Source organism: Arachis ipaensis, chromosome B03, assembly GCF_000816755.2.
Source record: "Arachis ipaensis cultivar K30076 chromosome B03, Araip1.1, whole genome shotgun sequence".
NCBI classification, from domain to species: domain Eukaryota; kingdom Viridiplantae; phylum Streptophyta; class Magnoliopsida; order Fabales; family Fabaceae; genus Arachis; species Arachis ipaensis.
The window spans coordinates 109290962-109314026 of record NC_029787.2 but is presented as its reverse complement, the minus strand read 5'-3'; the positions used below and the strand labels follow the sequence as shown (position 1 = coordinate 109314026).

At 38.0% G+C, this 23065-nt stretch overlaps 2 protein-coding genes across 3 annotated transcripts in view; both read left to right on the top strand.

Annotated features, from left to right (window-relative positions):
* Positions 1-18130, top strand: part of LOC107633526 (tubulin alpha chain-like) — a gene marked incomplete at its 5' end in the record, with an annotated part of 19816 nt that extends 1686 nt beyond the window's left edge. Inside the window, 4 exons of the mRNA XM_016337141.2 lie at positions 538-567; positions 663-809; positions 17410-17663; positions 17790-18130. Coding sequence (XP_016192627.1) covers positions 538-567; positions 663-809; positions 17410-17663; positions 17790-17936 — 578 coding nt within the window. The remainder of the gene's footprint in view (positions 1-537; positions 568-662; positions 810-17409; positions 17664-17789) is intronic.
* The window catches only part of LOC107630867 (trihelix transcription factor ASR3-like), a 4699-nt gene continuing 2412 nt past the window's right edge, over positions 20779-23065 (top strand). For both annotated transcript variants that reach the window (XM_016334139.2, XM_016334137.2), the window contains exon 1: positions 20779-21795. In XM_016334139.2, the coding sequence (XP_016189625.1) occupies positions 20826-21795 (970 nt within the window). In that variant the 5' untranslated portion in view covers positions 20779-20825. The remainder of the gene's footprint in view (positions 21796-23065) is intronic.

Here is a 23065-nt window from a genome sequence, read left to right as displayed (position 1 = left end):
ATTAAAAATACTTAAAAAAATTACTTTGTATTTTAATATTAATAGAATATTAAAATATTATTATAATTTATTTTAAAATACTTCGTATTTTTTGTCTTACCAAAAATTAAAATAAATGTATTTACATGACCCATGACTTGCATTGTCTCATATATCCATGTCAACATTCATATTTCATTTATCTATATGACTATATATGAGATAAGTCTTAAAGTAGTCCCTAAAATTACATTCGAATCTAGTAATGATCCTTCAAATTAATAATTACTCATATTCATTCTTTGCACTCAGGGACTTAAAGTCGTCCTTCAAGCAATTTCCATCAATCAGCATTATCGAAAAACAGATGTAGATTCATTTCTGACACATTGGCAAAATAACAGCTAACTGATGTGGAGGACAAAATTTTTCTATGGCAATTTAGTCTCTGTACCAATTTTAAAAATCCTAATCCCCAGATTTGCTTCAAACTTTCTCTTCTTAGCTGTTCTTCACTAGGAGAAAGAATAACGACAATAACGAAACCTTCCTCTATCAATGGCATCAAGCCTGATGGTATGATGCCTAGGTAACTAACAAGCTAACTAGGTTTCAATTTCAGTTTCAATTCCAATTTCACTTTTCGATTCATCAATTCTTTGATCTGATTTTTGTAACTGCCGGTGACACTTCCTTTGGAGTGGTGCACGATACACTCAACACTTTCTTCAGTGAGACAAGATCCGACAAGCACATTCCTCATGATGTCTTTGTCGATCTAGAGCCAACCGTCATCGACGAGGTCAGAGCCGGCACCTACTGCCAGCTCTTCCACCTAGAGGAGCTTATCTTTTTTTTTTTTTTTAATAGAGAGCTCAACACTCAAGTGGAGCGAACAAGAGTAAAATAAGATAACTCATATGTCATCTCCGGCATAGCCATCAACAACATGAGCTATTTACAACACCACTCCTTAGCACATGAAAAAGTTTGAGCCACACAATCTACAACTCCTGTTGTCTTTCTCTGAAAGATGACATCATTCCGTCGTAACCAAATGTTCCATATAGTTGAGTAGAAACCAATTAGCCAACACCTGCGCAACTCTTTTCTCAATGGCATGGACCTCCAGCTGTCAAAGTGTTCTTTCAAGGTACCAGGTACAGTCCACGTCTGTCCAAACTCTAAAATCCAAGCACACCACACCTGCCAAGAGTACTCACAAGTAATAAATAAGTGTTGAATATTTTCTGCTTCTTTGTTACACAACACGCACAAAGTATCATTTTGTTGTAGCAGTCCCAGTCTAATTAGTCGATCCTTTGTATTTACTCGGCCTACCAACACAAACCAAGTAACAACTCCACTCGAGGCGGAGCTAGGCCTTTCCAAATGTCCTTTGTGAATCTGTACCTCAGGAGCTCCTCATCCAAAGACTCTTCCTGCAATACCTGCACAAATGAGTTAGTAGAATAAACACCTTCTTTGCCAAATTTTTATACCACTCTATCTTGCCCTTCCTCTATCAATTTAATAGATTGCAATACTTGCAGCATCTGGTCTAGTATATATGTTTTCCATTGGCGTAATTTCCTCCTCCATTGGAAGTGCGAAACCCACTCTATCCCATCCCAGAACCTGTAGTCCCCAATCACTAATCCTTTTTTGGTTTGAAATCAAGAAGAGTCTCAGATAAGAGTCTTTCAGCTTTCCACTTGGAGCCACGTATCCTCCCAAAATCTGGTGGATCTACCATCCCATACTTCTATAGCAAGGCCATCAATCATCTTCTGCCTTACATGTTGCTCCTTTATTTGCACTTGACATATGTCTCTCCATGGGCCACCTCTTTCAGGTAATACCTGGGTTGACAATAGGTGATTTGGGTTCAAGTTATTACAGGAGCAGCATTACGGACTACCGCATCACCCACACCCAAACCTCCTAGCTTCTTTAGTGCCTAAATCATCTCCCACTTTACAAGAGCCATGCCTGGTCGCCCATCATCCTTCCCCCAGAAGAATCTCCTCCGCAATGAGATGATTTTACGTGCCACCCCTTTTGGCATCTTATACAAGCTCAGGTAATAAATCGGCAAGCTATTAATAACCGACTTTATGAGTACTAGCTTCCCAGCCTTACTAAGGACCTTTGCTTTCCACAAACTGAGCTTCTCTTCCACCTTGTCTAAAATCGGCTTCCACATTTTTACCAATCTCGGATTTGCTCCTAGGTTAATGCCAAGATACCTCACCGGTAGAGCCGCCTCCTGACAACCCAGTAGCTAACACATCCGTCTAACCCACTCCTGACTGCAATTTACGAGTATCAAGTTGGACTTCTCAAAGTTAATGCTCAACCCAGACATCATTTCAAAACACCTCAACATCCTCTTATAGTTTCTGACTGTCTCCTCATCCGACGGGCAGAATAATATAGTGTCATCAGAAAATTGTAAGTGCGATAATTCTATATTATCCCGACCAACTAGAAGTGGAGAGATTCGACCATTCCTTACCGCCTTCCCGATCATCCTGTTAAGCATATCTACCACCAAAACAAACAGAAACGGTGATAACGGATCGCCTTGACGAAGCCTGGTGCACAAAATCGTGATTGTTCATTCCTTGGTAACGACGCCAAAAACTTAATACGCACGTTCATAATCTTAGTTCTTTTTCACAACTTCACACAACTAACCAGCAAGTACACTGGGTCGTTCAAGTAATAAACCTTACGTGAGTAAGGGTCGATCCCACGGAGATTGTCAGCTTGAAGCAAGCTATGGTCATCTTGCAAATCTCAGTCAGGCAGATTCAAATGGTTATTGTGAATTGATAGTTAAAATATTATTAAAATATAAAATGGGATAGAGATACTTATACAATTCATTGGTGAGAATTTCAGATAAGCGTATGGAGATGCTTTTGTTCCTTCTGAACCTCTTATTTCCTATTGTCTTCATCCAATCATTCATACTCCTTTCCATGGCAAGCTGTATGTTGGGCATCACCGTTGTCAATGGCTACATCCCGTCCTCTCAGTGAAAATGGTCCAAATGCGCTGTCACCGCACGGCTAATCATCTGTCGGTTCTCGATCATGCTGGAATAGGATCCAGTGATCCTTTTGCATCTGTCACTACGCTCAGCACTCGCGAGTTTGAAGTTTGTCACAGCCATCCCTTCTCAGATCCTACTCGGAATACCACAGACAATGTTTAGACTTTCCGGATCTCAAGAATGGCTGCCAATAATTCTAGCCTATACCACAAAGACTCTGATCATAAATCAGAAGGCTAAGAGATATGCATTCAAGCTTGCTTTCATATAGAACGGACGTGTTTGTCAGGCACGCGTTCATAAGTGAGAATGGTGATGAGCGTCACATAATCATCACATTCATCATGTTCTTGTGTGCGAATGAATATCTTAGAGAAGAAATAGACTTGAGTTGAATAGAAAAACAATAGTACTTTGCATTAATTCATGAGGAACAGCAGAGCTCCACACCTTAATCTATGGTGTGTAGAAACTCTACCATTGAAAATACATAAGAACAAGGTCTAAGCATGGCCGAATGGCCAGCCTCCCCAAATGGCATATGAATTCGAAAATAGGGAAAAAGACCGATCCCTGATCAAGGATGATCAAAAGATGTAAAATAAATCACTAAAGTAGTTTTTATACTAAACTAGTAGCTAGGGTTACATAAGATAAGTAAATGATGTAGAAATCCACTTCCAGACCCACTTGGTGTGTGCTTGGGCTGAGAATTGAGCTTTCATGTGTAAAGAATCTTTTTGGAGTTAAACTCCAGGTTGTAGCTTGTTTCTGGCGTTTAACTCTGATTTGCAACCTGTTTCTAGCGTTTAACTCCAGAATAAGGCAGGGAGTTGGCATTTGAACGCCAGTTTGCGTCGTCAAAACTCGGGCAAAGTATGAACTATTATGTATTACTGGAAAGCCCTGGATGTCTACTTTCCAACACAATTGAGAGCGCGCCAATTGGGTTTCTGTAGCTCCAAAAAATCCACTTCGAGTGCAGGGAGGTCAGAATCCAACAGCATCTGCAGTCCTTCTTCAGCCTCTGAATCAGATTTTTGCTCAAGTCCCTCAATTTCAGCCAGAAATTACCTGAAATCACAGAAAAACACAAAAACTCCTAGTAAAGTCCAGAAATGTGATTTTTATTTAAAAACTAATAAAATTATATTAAAAACTAACTAAATCATACTAAAAACTATGTAAAAACAATGCCAAAAAGCGTATAAATTATCCGCTCATCACAACACCAAACTTAAATTGTTGCTTGTCCCCAAGCAACTGAAAATCAAATAGGATAAAAAGAAGAGAATATACTATAAATCCCAAAATATCAATGAAACTTAGCTCCAATTAAATGACCGGGACTAGTAGCTTTTTGCCTCTGAACAGTTTTGGCATCTCACCTCATCCTTTGAAGTTCAGAATGATTGGCATCTATAGGAACTCAGAATTTAGATAGTGTTATTGATTCTCCTAGTTTAGTATGTTGATTCTTGAACACAACTACTTTATGAGTCTTGGCCGTGGCCCTAAGCACTTTGTTTTCCAGTATTACCACCAGATACATAAATGCCACAGACACATAATTGGGTGAACCTTTTCAGATTGTGACTCAGCTTTGCTAAAGTCCCCAATTAGAGGTGTCCAGGATTCTTAAGCACATTCTGTTTTTTCTTTGGACCTCGACTTTAACCGCTCAGTCTCAAGCTTTTCACTTGACACCTTCACGCCACAAGCACATGGTTAGGGACAGCTTGGTTTAGCCGCTTAGGCCAGGATTTTATTCCTTTGGGCCCTCCTATCCACTGATGCTCAAAGCCTTGGATCCCTTTTACCCTTGCCTTTTGGTTTTAAGGGCTATTGGCTTTTTCTGCTTGCTTCTTTTTCTTTTTCTTTCTTTTTTTTTTGCCTTCTTTTTTTTTCGCAAGCTTTTCTCTATTCACTGCTTTTTCTTGCTTCAAGAATCATTTTTATGATTTTTCAGATCATCAAATAACATTTCTCCTTTTTCATTATTCTTTCAAGAGCCAACAATTTTAACATTCATAAACAACATATTCAAAAGACATATGCACTGTTCAAGCATTCATTCAGAAAACAAAAAGTATTTTCACCACGTCAAAATAATTAAACTAGTTTCAAGGATGAATTCGAAATCATGTACTTCTTGTTCTTTTGTGATTAAAAGCATTTTTCATTTAAGAGAGGTGATGGATTCATAGGACATTCATAGCTTTAAGACATAGACACTTAAACACTAATGATCATATAGTAAAGACACAAACATAAATAAAACATAAGGCTCAAGAACCGAAAAACAGGAAAATAAGAACAAGGAGATTAAGGAACGGGTCCACCTTAGTGAGGGTGGCGTCTTCCTCTTCTTGAAGAACCAATGGTGCTCTTGAGCTCCTCTATGTCTCTTCCTTGTCTTTGTTGCTCCTCCCTCATAGATCTTTGATCTTCTCTAATCTCATGGAGAATGATGAAGTGCTCTTGGTGTTCCATCCTTAGTTGTCCCATGTTGGAACTTAATTCTCCTAGGAAGGTGTTGATTTGCTCCCAATAGTTTTATGGAGGGAAGTGCATCCCTTGAGGCATCTCAGAGATTTTATAGTGAGGAATTTCCTCATGCTCTTGTTGAGGTCCATGATCTCTTGTTTGCTCTATCCTTTTCTTGGTAATGGGCTTGTCCTCATCAATGAGGATGTCTCCCTTTATGTCAATTCCAGCCAAATTGCAAAGGTGGCAAATGAGGTGAGGAAATGCTAACCTTGCCAAAGTGGAGGACTTGTCAGCCACCTTGTAGAGTTCTTGAGGTATAATCTCATGAACTTCCATTTCCTCCCCAATCATGATACTATGGATCATGATGGCCCGGTCTACAGTAACTTCAGACCGGATGCTAGTAGAAATAATTGAGCGTTGGATGAACTCCAACCATCCTCTAGCTACAGGCTTAAGGTCCGGTCTTCTCAATTGAACCGGCTTACCTCTTGAGTCAACTTTCCATTGAGCTCCTTCCACACATATGTCCATGAGGACTTGGTCCAACCTTTGATCAAAGTTGACCCTTCTAGTGTAGGGGCATGCATTTTCTTGCATCATTGGCAAGTTGAACGCCAACCTTACATTTTCCGGACTAAAATCTAAGTATTTTCCCCGAATCATTGTAAGCCAGTTCTTTGGGTTTGGGTTCATACTTTGATCATGGTTCCTAGTGATCCATGCATTTGTATAGAACTCTTGAACCATTAAGATTCTGACTTGTCTAATAGGATTAGAGAGAACTTCCCATCCTCTTCTTCTAATCTCTTGTCGGATCTCTAGATACTCGCTCTTTTTGAGCTTAAAAGGGACCTCAGGGATCACCTTCTTCTTGGCCAGAACTTCATAGAAGTGGTCTTGATGGACCTTTGAGATGAATCTCTCCATCTCCCATGACTCAGAGGTGGAAGCAATTGCCTTCCCTTTCCTCTTTCTTGAGGTTTCTCTGGCCTTAGGTGCCATTGATGGTTATGGAAAAACAAAAAGCAATGCTTTTACCACACCAAACTTAAAAGGTTTGCTCGTCCTCGAGCAAAAGAAGAAATAAAGTAGTAGAAGAAGAAGAAAATGGAGGAGATGGAGTGAGAGAGTGTATTCGGCCAAGGGGGAGAAGTAGTGGTTGTGATGTGTGAAAATGGAGTAGTGTTAAGGGGTTTATATAGGGGTGGGGGGAGGTTAGGTTTCGGCCATTAGGGTTGGGTTTGGGAGGGAAAGGAATTTGAATTTGGAGGTAGGTGGGGTTTATGGGGAAGAGGTAAGAAGGTGATTGGTGAAGGATATTTGGGGAAGAGGTAATAAGGTGATTGGTGAAGGGTATTTGGGGAAGAGTGTTATGAGAAGGTGTGAAGAGGAGATAAGAAGAGGTGGGGTAGGTGGGGATCCTGTGGGGTCCACAGATCCTGAGGGGTCAAGGACTTAGCATCCCTGCTCCAAGTAGGCGTGCAAAACGCCCTTAGAATGCATGTCTGGCGTTAAACGCCAGCTTGCTGCTTGTTTCTGGCGTTTAACGCCAGCTTTTCTCCCATTCTTGGCATTAAACACCAATTCCATGCTCTGTTCTGGCGTTAAACACCAGTCTGGTGCTTGTTTCTGGCGTTTAACGCCAGCTTGATGCTTCTTCCTGGCGTTAAACGCCAGTTTGATGCTTCTTACTGGCGTTTAAACGCCAGTAAGCTCTTCCTCCATGGTGAGCTATTTTTAATGCTGTTTTTCATTCTGTTTTTAATTTTTCAGTAGTTTTTGTGACTTCACATGATCATCAACCTAAAGAAAACATAAAATAGCAATGGAAAATAAATAGATATAATTAAATAATATTGGGTTTCCTCCCAACAAGCGCTTCTTTAATGTTAATAGCTTGAAAGTGAGCTCTCATGGAGCCTCATAGAAAATCAGAGCAATGTTGGGGCCTCTTAACACCAAACTTAGAGTTTGGTTGTGGCTTCTCAACACCAAACTTAGAGTTTGAATGTGGGGGTTTTTTTTTACTCTCTATTGAGAGAAGCTTTTCATGCTTCCTCTCCATGGTTAGTGAAGGAGAACCTTGAGTCTTAAATACAAGGTAGCCTTCATTCAACTGAAGGACCAACTCTCCTCTGTCAACATCAATCACAGCTTTTGCTGTGGCTAGGAAGGGTCTGCCAAGGATGATTGATTCATCCTCATCCTTCCCAATGTCTAGGATTATGAAATCAGCAGGGATGTAAAGGCCTTCAACCTTTACTAACACGTCCTCTACTAGTCCATAAGCCTGTTTCATTGATTTATCTGCCATCTCTAATGAGATTCTTGCAGCTTGTACCTCAAAGATTCCCAGTTTCTCCATTACAGAGAGTGGCATGAGTTTTATCCCTGACCCAAGGTCACACAGAGCTTTTTTAAAGGTCATGGTGCCTATGGTACAAGGTATGAAGAACTTTCCGGGATCCGGTTTCTTCTGAGGCAATGTCTGCCTCATTAGTGCACTCAGTTCATTGGTGAGCAAGGGGGGTTCATCCTCTCAAGTCTCATTACCAAATAAACTGGAATTCAACTTTATGATTGCTCCTAGATACTTAGCAACTTGCTCTGCAATGGTATCTTCATCCTCTTCAGAGGAAGAGTATTCATCAGAGCTCATGAATGGCAGAATAAGGTCCAATGGAATCTTTAGGGTCTCTGCATGAGCCTTAGATTCCTTTGGTTCCTCAAAAGGGAACTTCTTTCTGTCCAGAGGACGTCCCAAGAGGTCTTTCTCACTGGGATTCACGTCCTCCTCCTCCTCTAGGCATTCGGCCACACCAAGTAAGGTTATGGCCTTGCACTCTCTCTTGGAATTTTTTTTCTCTATTGCTTGGGAGAGTACTGGGAGGAGTTTCAGTAATCTTCTTACTCAGCTGACCCACCTGTGCCTCCAAATTTCTAATGGAGGACCTTGTTTTGTTCATGAAACTTAGTGTGGTTTTGGATAAATCAGAGACTATGGTTGCCAGGCCAAAATGGCTCTATTCAGAATTCTCTGTCTGTTGCTGAGAAGATGATGGAAAATGCTTGCTATTGCTAAACCTATTTCTTCCACCATTATTATTGAAGCCTTGTTGAGGCTTCTGTTGATCCTTCCATGAGAGATTAGGATGATTTCTCCATGAAAGATTATAGGTGTTTTCATAGGGTTCTCCCATGTAATTCACCTCTGCTATTGCAAGGTTCTCAGGATCATAAGCTTCTTCTTCAGAAGATGCCTCTTTAGTACTGTTGGATGCAGCTTGCAATCCATTCAGACTCTGAGAAATCATATTGACTTGCTGAGTCAATATTTTGTTCTGAGCTAATATGGCATTCAGAGTATCCATTTCAAGAACTCCCTTCTTCTGAGGCGTCCCATTGTTCACAGGATTCCTCTCAGAGGTGTACATGAACTGGTTATTTACAACCATTTCAATGAGTTCCTGAGCTTCTGTAGGGATTTTCACGTGAAGAGATCCTCCTGCAGAATGGTCCAATGACATTTTTGACAACTCAGACAGACCATCATAGAATATACTTATGATGCTCCATTCTGAAAGCATGTCAGTAGGACACCTTTTGATCAGTTGCTTATATCTTTCCCAAGCTTCATAGAGGGACTCTCCTTCCTTCTGTCTGAAGGTTTGGATTTCCACTCTAAGCTTGCTTATCTTTTGAGGTGGAAAGAATTTGGCCAGGAAAACACTGACCAGCTTATCCCAAGAGTTTAGGCTATCCTTAGGTTGTGAATCCAACCATGTTCTAGCTCTGTCTCTTATAGCAAAAGGGAAAAGCATAAGCCTGTAGACCTCGGGATTAACTCCATTGGTCTTGACAGTGTTACAGATTTGCAAGAATTCAGCTAAAAACTGATGAGGATCTTCCATTGGAAGTCCATAAAACTTGCAATTCTGCTGCATTAGAGAAACCAATTGAGGCTTAAGCTCAAAATTGTTTGCTCCAATTGCAGGAATTGAGATGCTTCTTCCATAGAAGTTAGAAGAAGGTGCAATAAAGTCACCAAGCATCTTCCTTGCATCTCCACCATTGTTATTAGGTTCGGCCATGTCTCCTTCTTTTTCGAAAATTTCTGTCAGGTCCTCTCCAGAGAGTTGTGCTTTAGCTTCCCTTAGCTTCCTCTTCAGAGTCCTTTCAGGTTCAGGGTCAGCTTCAACAAGAATGTTCTTATCCATGTTCCTACTCAAATGAAAAAGAAGAGAACAGAAAATAAGAAAAATCCTCTATGTCACAGTATAGAGATTCCTTTATGCGAGTAGAAGAAGAGAAGAGTAGAAGGATGAGAAGAGAAAAATTCGAACACAGAGAGGGAGAGAATTTCGAATTTTAAAAAAAAATAAAAGAAAAAATATTTTTATTTTTATTTTAATTCTTAGTTAGAATTCAAAAATTAAGAAGGAAAATAAAATTAAAATTAAAATTTAAAACAATTAGTTAATTAAAATGAATTTTGAAAAAGTGGGGAGAAGTTTTCGAAAATTAGAGAGAGAAAATTAGTTAGGTAGTTTTGAAAAAGATAAAAAATAGCAAAACAACCAAAAAGTCAAGTGGTTAATTGAAAAATATTTAAAAATCAATTTTGAAAAGATATGAAGTTAGAGAAGATTTTGAAATTGATTTTGAAAAAGATGTGATTGAAAATCATTTTGAAAAAAGATTTGAAAAAGAAATTTAAAAAGATTTAATTTTGAAAATTGAAGTTGATTACTTGACTAACAAGAAACTAAAAGATATGATTCTAAAATTTAAAGATTGAACCTTTCTTAATAGGCAAGTAACAAACTCAAAAAATTTTTGAATCAATCACATTAATTGTTAGTAAAGATTTTGAAAAATATGGAATAAAATAAGAAAAAGATTTTTGAAAATCAATTTGAATTTTCGAAAATATGAAAGAAAAAATGAAAAATATTTTATTTAAAAAAAAAGATTTGAAAAAGATAGAATTTTTAAATTGAAAATTTGATTTGACTCATAAGAAACAACTAAATTTTGAAAATTTTTTGAAAAAGTCAACTCAAATATTCGAAATTTATGAGAAGAATAAGGGAAAGATAATTTTTTTATTTTTGAATTTTTAATGAAGAAAGAGAAAAATAACAAAAAGACTCAAAACATGAAAATTATGAATCAAAACAAAATAAATATGCAAGAACATTTTGAATGTCAAGATGAACACCAAGAACACTTTGAAGATCAAGATGAACATCAAGAACTTATTTTTGCAAATTTTTAAGAAAAGAAAAACATGCAAGACACCAAACTTAGAAATTTTCAATGTTTAGACACTAACAAATTGAAAATGCATATGAAAAACAAGAAAAGACACAAAATAAGAAAATGTAAAGATCAAACAAAGAAGATCATCAAGAACAACTTGAAGATCATGAAGAACATTATGCATGAGTTTTCGAAATTTTTTAAGAAATTAAAAAGATGCAATTGACACCAAACTTAAAATTTGACACTAGACTCAAACAATAAACACAAAATTATTTTTGGTTTTTATGATTTTATAAAATTTTTTTGGATTTTTTGAAAATTAATTGAAAAAAGAAAAATAAGAATTTCAAAATTTCTAATGAGAATTCCAAGAATCATGCAATGTTAGTCTAAAACTCCGGTCCAGGAATTAGACATGGCTTACTAGCCAGCCAAGCTTTCAGTAAAAGCTCCGGTCCAAAACACTAGACATGGCCAATGGCCAGCCAAGCTTTAGCAGATCATTACATACAAAAGCTAAATTGCTGAGAAAGAAAAAGAAGCTCTTCTAATGATAGTTGAAACCTCGGTCTAAAGGATTAGACATGGCTTAACAGCCAGCCAGGATTCAGCATATCACCATGAAACTCTAGAATTCATTCTTAAAAATTCTGAAGCTATAGGATAATTTATTTATTTATTTATTTTTTTGAAAATTTTTTGAAAATAAAAATAATAAAAACAAAAAGCTTAAAATTAAAATAAAATTACCTAATCTGAGCAACAAGATGAACCGTCAGTTGTCCAAACTCGAACAATCCCCGACAATGGCGCCAAAAACTTGGTGCATGAAATCGTGATTGTTCATTCCTTGGTAACGGCGCCAAAAACTTAATGCGCACGTTCATAATCTTAGTTCTTTTTCACAACTTCGCACAACTAACCAGCAAGTGCACTGGGTCGTCCAAGTAATAAACCTTACGTGAGTAAGGGTCGATCCCGCGGAGATTGTCGGCTTGAAGCAAGCTATGATCATCTTGCAAATCTCAGTCAGGTGGATTCAAATGGTTATGGTGAATTGATAGTTAAAATATAATTAAAATATAAAATGGGATAGAGATACTTATGCAATTCATTGGTGAGAATTTCAAATAAGCGTATGGAGATGCTTTTGTTCCTTCTGAACCTCTGCTTTCCTACTGTCTTCATCCAATCATTCATACTCTTTTCCATGGCAAGCTGTATGTTGGGCATCACCGTTGTCAATGGCTACATCCCGTCCTCTCAGTGAAAATGGTCCAAATGCGCTGTCACCGCACGGCTAATCATCTGGGTGATGAGCGTCACATAATCATCACATTCATCATGTTCTTGTGTGAGAATGAATATCTTAGAGAAGAAATAGGCTTGAGTTGAATAGAAAAATAATAGTACTTTGCATTAATTCATGAGGAACAGCAGAGCTCCACACCTTAATCTATGGTGTGTAGAAACTCTACCGTTGAAAATACATAAGACCAAGGTCTAGGCATGGCCGAATGGCCAGCCTCCCCAAATGGCATATGAATTCGAAAATAGGGAAAAAGACCGATCCCTGATCAAGGATGATCAAAAGTTGTAAAATAAATCACTAAAGTAGTTTTTATACTAAACTAGTAGCTAGTGTTACATAAGATAAGTAAATGATGTAGAAATCCACTTCCGGACCCACTTGGTGTGTGCTTGGGCTGAGGATTGAGCTTTCATGTGTAGAGACTCTTTTTGGAGTTAAACGCCAGGTTGTAGCTTGTTTCTGGCATTCAACTCTGATTTGCAACCTGTTTTTGGCGTTTAACTCCAGAATAGGGCAGGGAGTTGGCGTTTGAACGCCAGTTTGCGTCGTCAAAACTCAGGCAAAGTATGGACTATTATATATTACTGGAAAGCCCTAGATGTCTACTTTCCAACTTAATTGAGAGTGCGCCAATTGGGTTTCTGTAGCTCCAGAAAATCCACTTCGAGTGCAGGGAGGTCAGAATCCAACAGCATCTGCAGTCCTTCTTCAGCCTTTAAATCAGATTTTTGCTCAAGTCCCTCAATTTCAGCCAGAAATTACCTGAAATCACAGAAAAACACACAAACTCCTAGTAAAGTCCAGAAATGTGATTTTTATTTAAAAACTAATAAAATTATATTAAAAACTAACTAAATCGTACTAAAAACTATGTAAAAATAATGCCAAAAAGCGTATAAATTATCCGCTCATCAAAGCCCCCTCTCCATTTTGAATGGTTTTGACGGAGACCCATTAACCAGAATAGAGATAGAGGCCGTTCTGACACACTCCCTAATCCATGACCTCCATGTTCTACTGAAGCCCATCTTCTCTAACACTGTATCAATAAAAGACCATTTAACTCTATCATAGGCTTTCTGAAAGTCCAGTTTGATAATTGCTGATGCCTTTTTTTTCAATTTCAACCATTGCACAGTTTCACATGCAATTAAGGCTCCGTCATGTATCTTCCTCCCCTTCAAAAAGGCACTCTGTGATTCCCCAACTAACCCGGGTATTACACTCCTCATTCTTTGTGTTAACAGTTTAGAAATGATTTTATAGACACAACCAACCATGCTTATAGGTCTGAGATCCTTTATCTCTTTAGCTCCAATGAATTTCGGAGCCAACGCTACCAATGTGACATTAGAATCCTCTAGTAATGTTGCTGTCTCAAAAAAGGTCTTCACAGCTACAGTGAACTCCATTCCAATTTCATTCCAACACCTTTTTATAAAGTTCATATTGTACCCGTCACTCCCTGGAGCCTTAGAAGATTCACAATCCCAAACTGCCTCCTTCACTTCCTCCACTGATGGTAAGACCTCTAGGGCTTCAGCTTCATCCCTCTCTAGCCGATTAACTAATCCATCCCTAAAGCTCACACTTAGAGAATCCTCCTGGTGGTACAGGCGTTTATAAAAGTCCCGAATGGCAACCTTAATTCTTGCTTGATTCCTCACCAGCCTCCCTTGAATTACCAAAGACTCAATCCCATTATTCCTCCTTCTTGCTGATGTTATATTATGGAAGTACCTTGTGTTTCTATCCATCTCATTTGCATGCCAGGATCTAGACATTTGCTTCCAGTAGACTTCCTACCTTTCATACCACTTTTCACAGCACCTCACTAACGCCCTCCTCCTTGCTTCCGTTGTACCATCATAGCTTCCACTACTAACCATATCATCTACCTTCTTTATTTCTTCCTCCAACCTCTTTATCTTCTCAGTCATATCCCCAAAATGCTGCTTATGCCATCTACGTAGTGGTGTTGTCAGTGCTTTCATCTTCTCTAAGAAATGTACATCACCTAATTCCCTCCACTCTTCCTTCACCATTCTCAGAAAACCTTCATGCGTGAACCAAGAGTCTAAGCTGCGGAAGGGTCTTGGGCCATCAAATTTTCTGCTGTCTTCCATAATCAAGGGGCAGTGATCTGATAACCCTCTAGGGCCTCCCCTTAAATGCAATTCTGGGTAAACATCAAGCCACTCCACAGAAACTAGACACCTGTCGTACGGCTGCACGAGTGTCCTCTAAACCATGTATACTTTCGATCATTTAGCACCAAATCAATCAATTCCATATCATTTATCCACGCTCTAAAATCTTCCGCAGACGCTGATAATCTAGTCGCTCCTTTTCTTTCTTCCATATGTACAATTTCATTAAAGTCTCCCAAAAAATAGAATGGTACCTGACACAACCCTGCAATATAACTCAACTCTTCCCAGATGGAGGCTTTCTCAGTTCTTTCATGCGGTCCGTACACCAAACAAACAACACAATGAAAATTATCTTTTACCACAACCCCTTCTATACACAGCCATTTATCCCATTTATAACAATTAGTCAATTTAAAACCCACCTCATTCCATATTAACAATAACCCTCCAGAAGCCCCAATTGAACTTACAAACTCCCAACAAGCTCTATCTCTACCCCAGATACGAGCTACATCAAAATTAGTCACAAGTTCCTTCTTTGTTTCTACCAAACCCATCATATCCAGCCTAAATTTACTTTTAAAATTCTTCAGCATACCAACCTTTGCAGTACCTCCCAACCCCCTAATATTCCATGAACTGATAATCATTTTAGAAAATTATTACACACCTGTTTTCGAATTTTTGGCCTGCTTCTTCGAACTTTTTCTTTTTGCTTTGCCTGTCGTCGCTTCAAAGCCATCGCTTCATTCTGCTCCTGCAAAATAGCCATAATATCCTCCTCATCACTGCACTGAGCACCTGATTCTACAGCTAGCTTCCAAGCCTCTTTATTTTCAGCCATTTCCTCTTCCCAGCTCGGCCTTTGTTCTTCACTATGAATGTCAGTATCACCCTCCAAGTCAGCCCCCAGCTCCATACCTGATTGTGTACAGTGATCACGCTCTTTTTCTTGTGTGCTGCCGTTTACCTGAGCCAAGGCCTCTGTCACGATCTCCACCTCCTCCAATCCCACACCTGTATCACCACCTAGCTGCTACTCATCCTCTGATGCATTTTGGCTTGTAAAATTCCCGTTGATATTGCCATGGCTCTCATCTCCAAGAAGCCGCAGTCTCCCTACCGAGTTACTGAGCCCTGGTCGTTCTTGGCTCGGTTCTGTGTTTATGCCCCTTCCCTTCCTGCATATCCGTTCTTTTCCCACGTTGTTCTTGACTTCCCCATCGCTAGCTTCCTTCCTGCAAGCATCTCCGCCGCCTCCTCCCATGCGGTCTCCACCGGTGCGAGCTTCTGCCCACGGCCCTCTTCCCTATCGAATCGCGAAACAGCCCCTGTGTCCGTCACCCGTTCAGACTCTGCCGTCGTCACAGCTCTGATCTGTATCCCTCCTTGCCGAGTTAACAAGGTAGCATACTTCCCCGCCAGAGACGTGGTCGGTCCGTGGCCGACTTCCCAACTTTGCCTCATGCCAGGCGCTGCTGGACTCAACCTAGGACGTGCAGTGAGGAGTGAAGCGTGACCTAGCTGCTGTCTCTCATTCTGGGTCATGATGGGTACCGGGTCAGCACCTACCCGGTTTGGGATACCCGTTTTTGCCCAACTCTTCCCTTTCAGTCTGTTTCCTTTACTCTCCATAATGGGCTTGGTAGCTGCCAGCCCATACCCATTCCTTGTGCCATCACAGGCTTAGTTTCCATTACATCCATAATAATTATGAGATATTGTTTCCTCAGAATCCACCTCATCATTAATATGAGATGATCCCTGAGAATCTTCCCCCTCCTTTAATGTCGCGTAAATTCCGTTTCCAGAATAAAGATTTGAATTCTTATGATTCCATTCATTCAAATTTACACATGAATTTACCAATCTATCATTTTCTTATTCAGCCATTCTATTGTCCACCGTCACCAGAACTGCCGCCTGGTCCCAAGCAGCCTCTAGCCGTTCGTCGCACTTATTCAATATGCCACCATGTTCTTCGCACTGCAACTCTCCTCCATCGACTTTATTCCTGTCCCCTGTCTCTTGCTTACTCTCTCGAAAGAATTCTTCCCGATATACCTCTCCCCCCCACTTCTCATACAAGGATGTCAAATCCACTTGCACCTATTGTAACGTGTATCCATTCGTTAATCATATCAAAGACACACGTATCAATCAGTACCCGACCCACACTAAACGAATTGCATGATTCTGTTAGCTTATCATACACTACTACCTCTCCCCATTGCTCTCCAATTTTACGAAAAGTGTCTCTGGACCATGCGTGTAATGGAACTCCATAGCAATCCAACCAAACTCTTCTAGACTCACTCCTCTCCGTCTCGTCCCATCTCCATACCATATAAAACATCTTTAATAAGTCGTTCATTCTAAAGGTGTAAGCTTCCTCAGCACTAAGCAAAGAGTCGAACGTTATCAAAGCTTTATATGCTCCCAGCTCCCTTACTTGCGTTACACCTGGCCATTCGTTATGAATCTTTTGCTTGAAGGCAGTAAAATCGATTGCCCGCTTCGTCCCCCCGACGATACTTCTCTGTAACCAGGCAACATTCTCATTGACTATCGGTACTTCTACCTTCTTTGTCCATCCATTATTATTTGGATCTTTGGTGGGAGTACTAGACAGCTGTTTCACCCCTTTCTCTTCTGTTCTCTTCACACTCCTTATCTGTGAGTTGTTTCCTCTGGCATTCTCTCTGGTGATGACCTTCACTTCTTTGTCCGTTGTATTCCAAATCACCGCTCTCCTTCTATACTTCGCTTCTCTAACAAACAGTCTTTTGCCTCTCAACATCATACTATTCATATTTGCAACAGCTTTCAAAGCTCCTCCTTTTGTAGTGTATCGCATAAATGCAAACAGATAGATATATCCGTTTTTGTTCTTTCGGGACAGATATATGTCGATGAGTCTACCTGTCCATTTGAACATATGAAACAATTCTCTTTTTGATATATCTTCTGGCAAATTGTCGATGAAGATGGAGAAAGAATCAAGCTCCAATCATTGATACTCTTCTTTATTGCAAACCTTAGGATCTTTGTCATGTTTATTGGAATTAGTATTTTTCCCCCTATGTTTCTCCACCTCACTCGCTCTCGGTTTCTCTCTCGATCTCTCATGATGTTTTTTATATCAATTCACCTTGAGGAGCTTATCTCTGGCAAGGAGGACGCCACAAAAAACTTCGCCAAGGGATACTACATCGTCAGCAAAGAGATCGTCGACCTCTGCCTTGATCACGTTCGCAAGCTCGCCAACAATTGTACCAACCTCCAGGGCTTCCTCATTTTCAACACCATCGGTTGCGATACTGGCTCCGATCTCGTTTCCTTCATCCTTGAGTGCGGCAAGAAGTCCAAGCTCGACTTCACCATCTGTCCTTCTCGTCAGGTATAACTTAAAGATTTATTGTTCAAGAATTTACCTCACATGTTCTATTCCCTAATCGCTACTTTAGGGTTTGCTTTACCTGAAATTAACAGTGTTATTTTTCTCCTTTCTAATTTCTGATTTCAGGTTTGGACGGCTGTTATAGAGCCATACAACAGTGTTCTTTCCAGTCATGCTTTCCTTAAGCACACTGATATTGCTGTACTCTTAGACAATGAAACCATCTATGATATTTGTAGGAGTGCCCTTGATATCTCAGAACAAAGTCATTAAAGAGTAACATGGAAAAGAAAAGGTCTCTGTTTGTGTTTTGGGAGAAAGAGAAAATGTTGAATTAGGGAAGGGTTAATATACTTACGCAAATGAAATGACGTCGTCTGACAAAATTTAGGCACCAAACCAAATATTACGTCGTTTAGGCTTGCCAGCGTGTTGGAAACCTGTCTACATCAATTTTTTGATGGCGTTTTATTGACAGAAATTGTTTGAAGGACAATTCTAGGCCTCATAGTACAACTTTAAGGATGAATATGGAAATTATTAATATGAGGAACCACTATAAAATTCAAATATAACTTGAAGGACCACTTTAAAGTTTAACTCGATTGTATGTCGCTTTTGTTGTTTGTATAGAATAAAAGACCACATATGTATGAGAAATTGTATTTTTTTTTTTTCCATTGACCATTTGCAATGAAAAATAAACATTATTACTGATCGAGTCCATTACGAGGAAATCTTAATTATTGTTCCTAACAAATCATTTTTGGGAGATGATAATTCACTCCTAATTAATTGATGATAATGCCATTTTTCTAATTATATATTTTTTTTTTTAATTATTCATAAATTTTATGGATATATATGACAAAAAAAGAAAGAAAATATCAATATGACAAATAAGGAAGATTAAGAATAGCTTTAGAAGATAAACAAATATAATTAAAAAAGAATGACTTATTAATTTAAGAGTGACATTATTATTTTTTTTAGTATACTTTTGATTAAATTAATTATTTATTGAATAACAAAAAATCGATTTCCAATGATCGATTCTTTTTAAAATTTCAGCCTTTTTACTTGAGATATGTCTCTGATATGTCTTCAATTCTACCATAAGGACTTGCGAGCGTCATTTAACTGCTACTAAACTTTTATTTTTAAGATTTCTGCCATAATTTTTAAGTGTTTTTATGTTATGTTATCTTATCAATAAATGTTTTAAAATATTTTCCTGATAAGTTTTGAAAATCTGCGATTAATTCCTTTGTACTTTGCTTGAGAGTATGTTTGGATGAATATTCTTAAATTTCAGTGTATTTTAAATATAAAAGAATTCAAATACTGTAATCAAACTATTTTTAAGTTTAAAATTTTTTATATAGTTGAAAAAATTATATTAGTTGTATTATTAAAATGGGTTAACCACAAAAAATGTCCCCGAATTATTCAAACGCTAACAAAAATACACCAGAATTTTATTATCGACAAAAATGCCCTTAAATAATTTAAAAACGCAATAAAATGTCTAACAGTAAATATATATTTTCAAAAAATACCTTAGAGATTGAATTTTGATGTAATTTTTTTGTAAGCATTATTAAAAAACTGAGATATTATTATTCTTAAAATTTGGTAATTTTTTACTAAGTATATATTGTTTTGTGATTTTTTAAAAGTATTATGGGTTGTTAACAAAAAAAATTATATACTTAACGAAAAATCACCAAAATTTAAGGATAATAATATCTCATTTTTCTAATCATCGCAAAAAATTGTATCAAAATTCAATCTCTAATGTATTTTTTGAGAAATACATATTTAATGTTAGATAATCTTGCAAAAAAACAAACATTAAATATGTATTTCTCAAAAAATATATTAGAGATTGAATTTTGATGTGATTTTTTGTAAACATGATTAGAAAAATGAGATATTATTATTCTTAAAATTTGGTGATTTTTTGTTAAGTATATATTTTTTTTGTGATTTTTTAAAAGTATTATTGGTTGTTAACAAAAAAAATATAAAAAAAATATATACTTAACAAAAAATTACCAAATTTTAAGAATAATAATGTCTCATTTTTATAATCATGCTTGCAAAAAATTACATGAAAATTCAATCTCTAAGGCATTTTTGAAAATATATATTTACTGTTGGGTATTTTTGTTGTGTTTTAAAATTATTTGAAGGCATTTTTGTCGATAATAAAATTCGGAGGTATTTTTGTCAGCGTCTGAATAATTTGGGAGCGTTTATAGTGGTTAACCCTATTAAAATATTTTATTTAAAAAAGAAAGTTAATTACCTTTATTCATGAAATATATAGTTGATTTTATTATTTTGTTAATTTCAAGTGTTAATTAATGCATATAAATATAGTTTAAAGTGAGATAAAGAGAGGAGAAAATTGAAATTCTTTTTCTTTTGAGAAAAATAAAATTTCTCATTTTATATAGCTAAAATCTTTCATTAAAATCTCTTGAATTTTCAAATTTTTTTCTAAAATAGTATCCAAAACATTATTTTGTTTAAAAATTTTAAATAATCTCTAAAAATTATTTTTTCCTTCTTTAATTATCTCATCCAAACACACTATGAGGCATTACTTAAGATGACTTTTTTTTTTTCCAAAAGATACATTTATTTTAGTAGGAACTAAGAAGAAAATTAGGAGTACATATATATCGGCTCTTAAGAAATGCTAGAAAGTCATGTTTCAAATTTTTTTTATCAAATAATATTATGTATTTGTAAATCTTCAGAGAGTAATAAATTCCATTCAACCACAGTCTTTATTTCTTTTCCTTCTGTGGTGCATTCCAGTTATTTCTTTTAATTTGTTGAGTAACATTCCCATTCACAACTAGGACACTATTGACTTCCCCCAATTTGTTTTTTGACTGCTTTTGGTTCCTTATAAATAGATCCTTAGTTGGAAGAAGATCACGCTAATTATTAAGTGTCCAAATAAATGACTAGAGTCAACTATCCTTTTATTTGTTTTATAAAAAATGCAAAGTATATGTGTAAATATGACACAAAAATTGTGATCCATTTTTGGAAAAAAATGTTGCCTACACGAAATAATATGAAATCCTCCTTGAGAAATTTTCATTTGCCTACTAAGCAAAAGAACATTTTCTAATTTCTATATGAATGGTTTGTATCTTATCTCAATCCACAAAAAACACTCGTGTGCGCGTGATCATAATAAACGCCATGGAATCAAATTCAGAGAAGAATATCAACATCAGCGTAGGTTCTTCCGGTGGTGGTAGTGAACATGTTCCACTAGTAACCGTCGCAAAACAACCAACGACAGCAACAGAAACCGTAGCCAAAGGCGAAACAAGAGCCAAAGCGACAAGACATCCAAGATGGACAAGACAAGAGTCCCTTGTTCTCATAGAGTCCAAGAAACTTGTCGAGAGTGGGGAACAGATTAACAGGTACCAATCGCCACCTGGGTTTGTTGTTCTTCAGACGGATCCAAAGTGGGATATGGTTTCATCGTTGTGCCAGCAACGAGGTGTTAAGAGAGGCGCTGTTCAGTGTCGAAAAAGATGGGGGAACCTTCTCACTGATTTCAGGAAGATCAAGAAGTGGGAAACAAATGTGAAGGATGAGAATGAATCGTTTTGGATGATGAGGAATGATAAGAGAAAGGAGAACAAGTTGCCGGGGTTCTTTGATTCTGTAGTCTACAATGTTCTTGATGGAGGGGTATGCACTGCAGCCGCGTATCCATTGACGCTTATTAAGGGCCCACCAAAACAAGAAAATATTAGTGGTGGTGGTGGTGATCGGGGGGAAGGAGAAGGTGTGGTGACGGCAAGCAAGAAGGATCATCATCGCAGTCGCAATCAACCTCATCGCCAGAATCATGACGAGGTTGATGAGGACGACGATATGGAGGATGATGAGACCATTGTGGACAGTGAGATGGGTTGGAGCACTGAAGAGGAGAACAACACTAATTCTACGACAGAGACAGGGAAGGTGAATAACAGTAGTCTAATGCTGTTGAAAACACCTACTGTTGCAGGTGCTAAGGAAACGGTGATGAATATGATGATGGTGATGGGGAGTACACAGAAGATACCGTTACCCAAATTGCCTACTTCAGGTATCCTCTCTGTTCCAATGGATTCTCTACCTCCATTTTAGTTACATCACTTGCATCATTACGACGTTACCTATATATGCATGTTGTACTGTCTCACTGTTTTTAGTGTTTTGTTTATCTTGTATTAGAACTTTAGGGCCTTCTGTCTTAGTATCTTTGATTTCCAAAAATTCTTATTTTTAACCATGCTGCTTATTATGTTATTTAAAACAAAAAAAATTTGTGCAAGAGAAAAGTTCAAATGTCAACCTAATGTTTTTAGCCAGCACTTCTAGCCATCAGTTAAATTCAAAAATTTAGTAATCTAACAACATACTTTTAGCCTATATTTTTAAACATTGTTGGCTAACTATTGACCAAAAATAATAAATTCTATTGACCCTCTACCATTATAATATACTTTTAGCCTACACTTGTAAGTATTGCTGGCTAACCCTCTAGCATTCTTCTTACCGCAAATTTGAAAGAATGTCTCATACATTATCAAACCCGTTAATACATTATATATTAGGAATATGTATTGTTTTAGTCCCTAACGTTGAGGGTCAGAATCGAAATCGTCCCCAACATAATTTTTTATTTAGAATCATCCTTAACGTTTTTTTTTCGTATTAAAATCGTCTTTTTAACTTTTTCCGGACAAAAATATCCGCCGCCACCTACACCTTTACCTCCACCTCCACCACCACCAGCCCCAGCACCAGCACCAGCACCAGCACCTCCAAGAATAACAATATCAATGAAATCAACACATATTTAACAAATCAAGGAATCGGAAATTCAACAAATCAACAAATTAACACAAATTCAACAACCAAATCAACACACAACAATAAAATCAGAAACAACAAATCAAAATTAGAATTAAAAGTAGAAGCAGAAGCAGTCACAGAAGCACAAGAAGCAGAAGCAGAAACTCAAGCAGAAGCTCAAGCAAAAGCAGAAAGCAGAGGCCAAAGCAAGGAGCAGAAGCCGAAGCAAGAAGAAGCAGATGCAGAAGCCGAAGTAGAACCACCGGTAGCTCATGGGCGACGAAGCGACGGCGGCTGCGCAGATCGACGGTGGTAGGAACCCAGCTCAGCCTCAGATCCCTCTCTCTCCTTCGTGCGCCGCCCTCCTCGCATCGGGCTCCCCTTCGCGGTGATTGCTCGCGACGCAGGAATCACAAAAGCAGAAGCTGAAGCTCAAGCAGAAGCTCAAGCAGAAGCAGAAAGCTCCCCTTCGCCGGCGCCATCCCCCCTTCCCCCTTCCCTTTTTCCTTTCCCTCTCC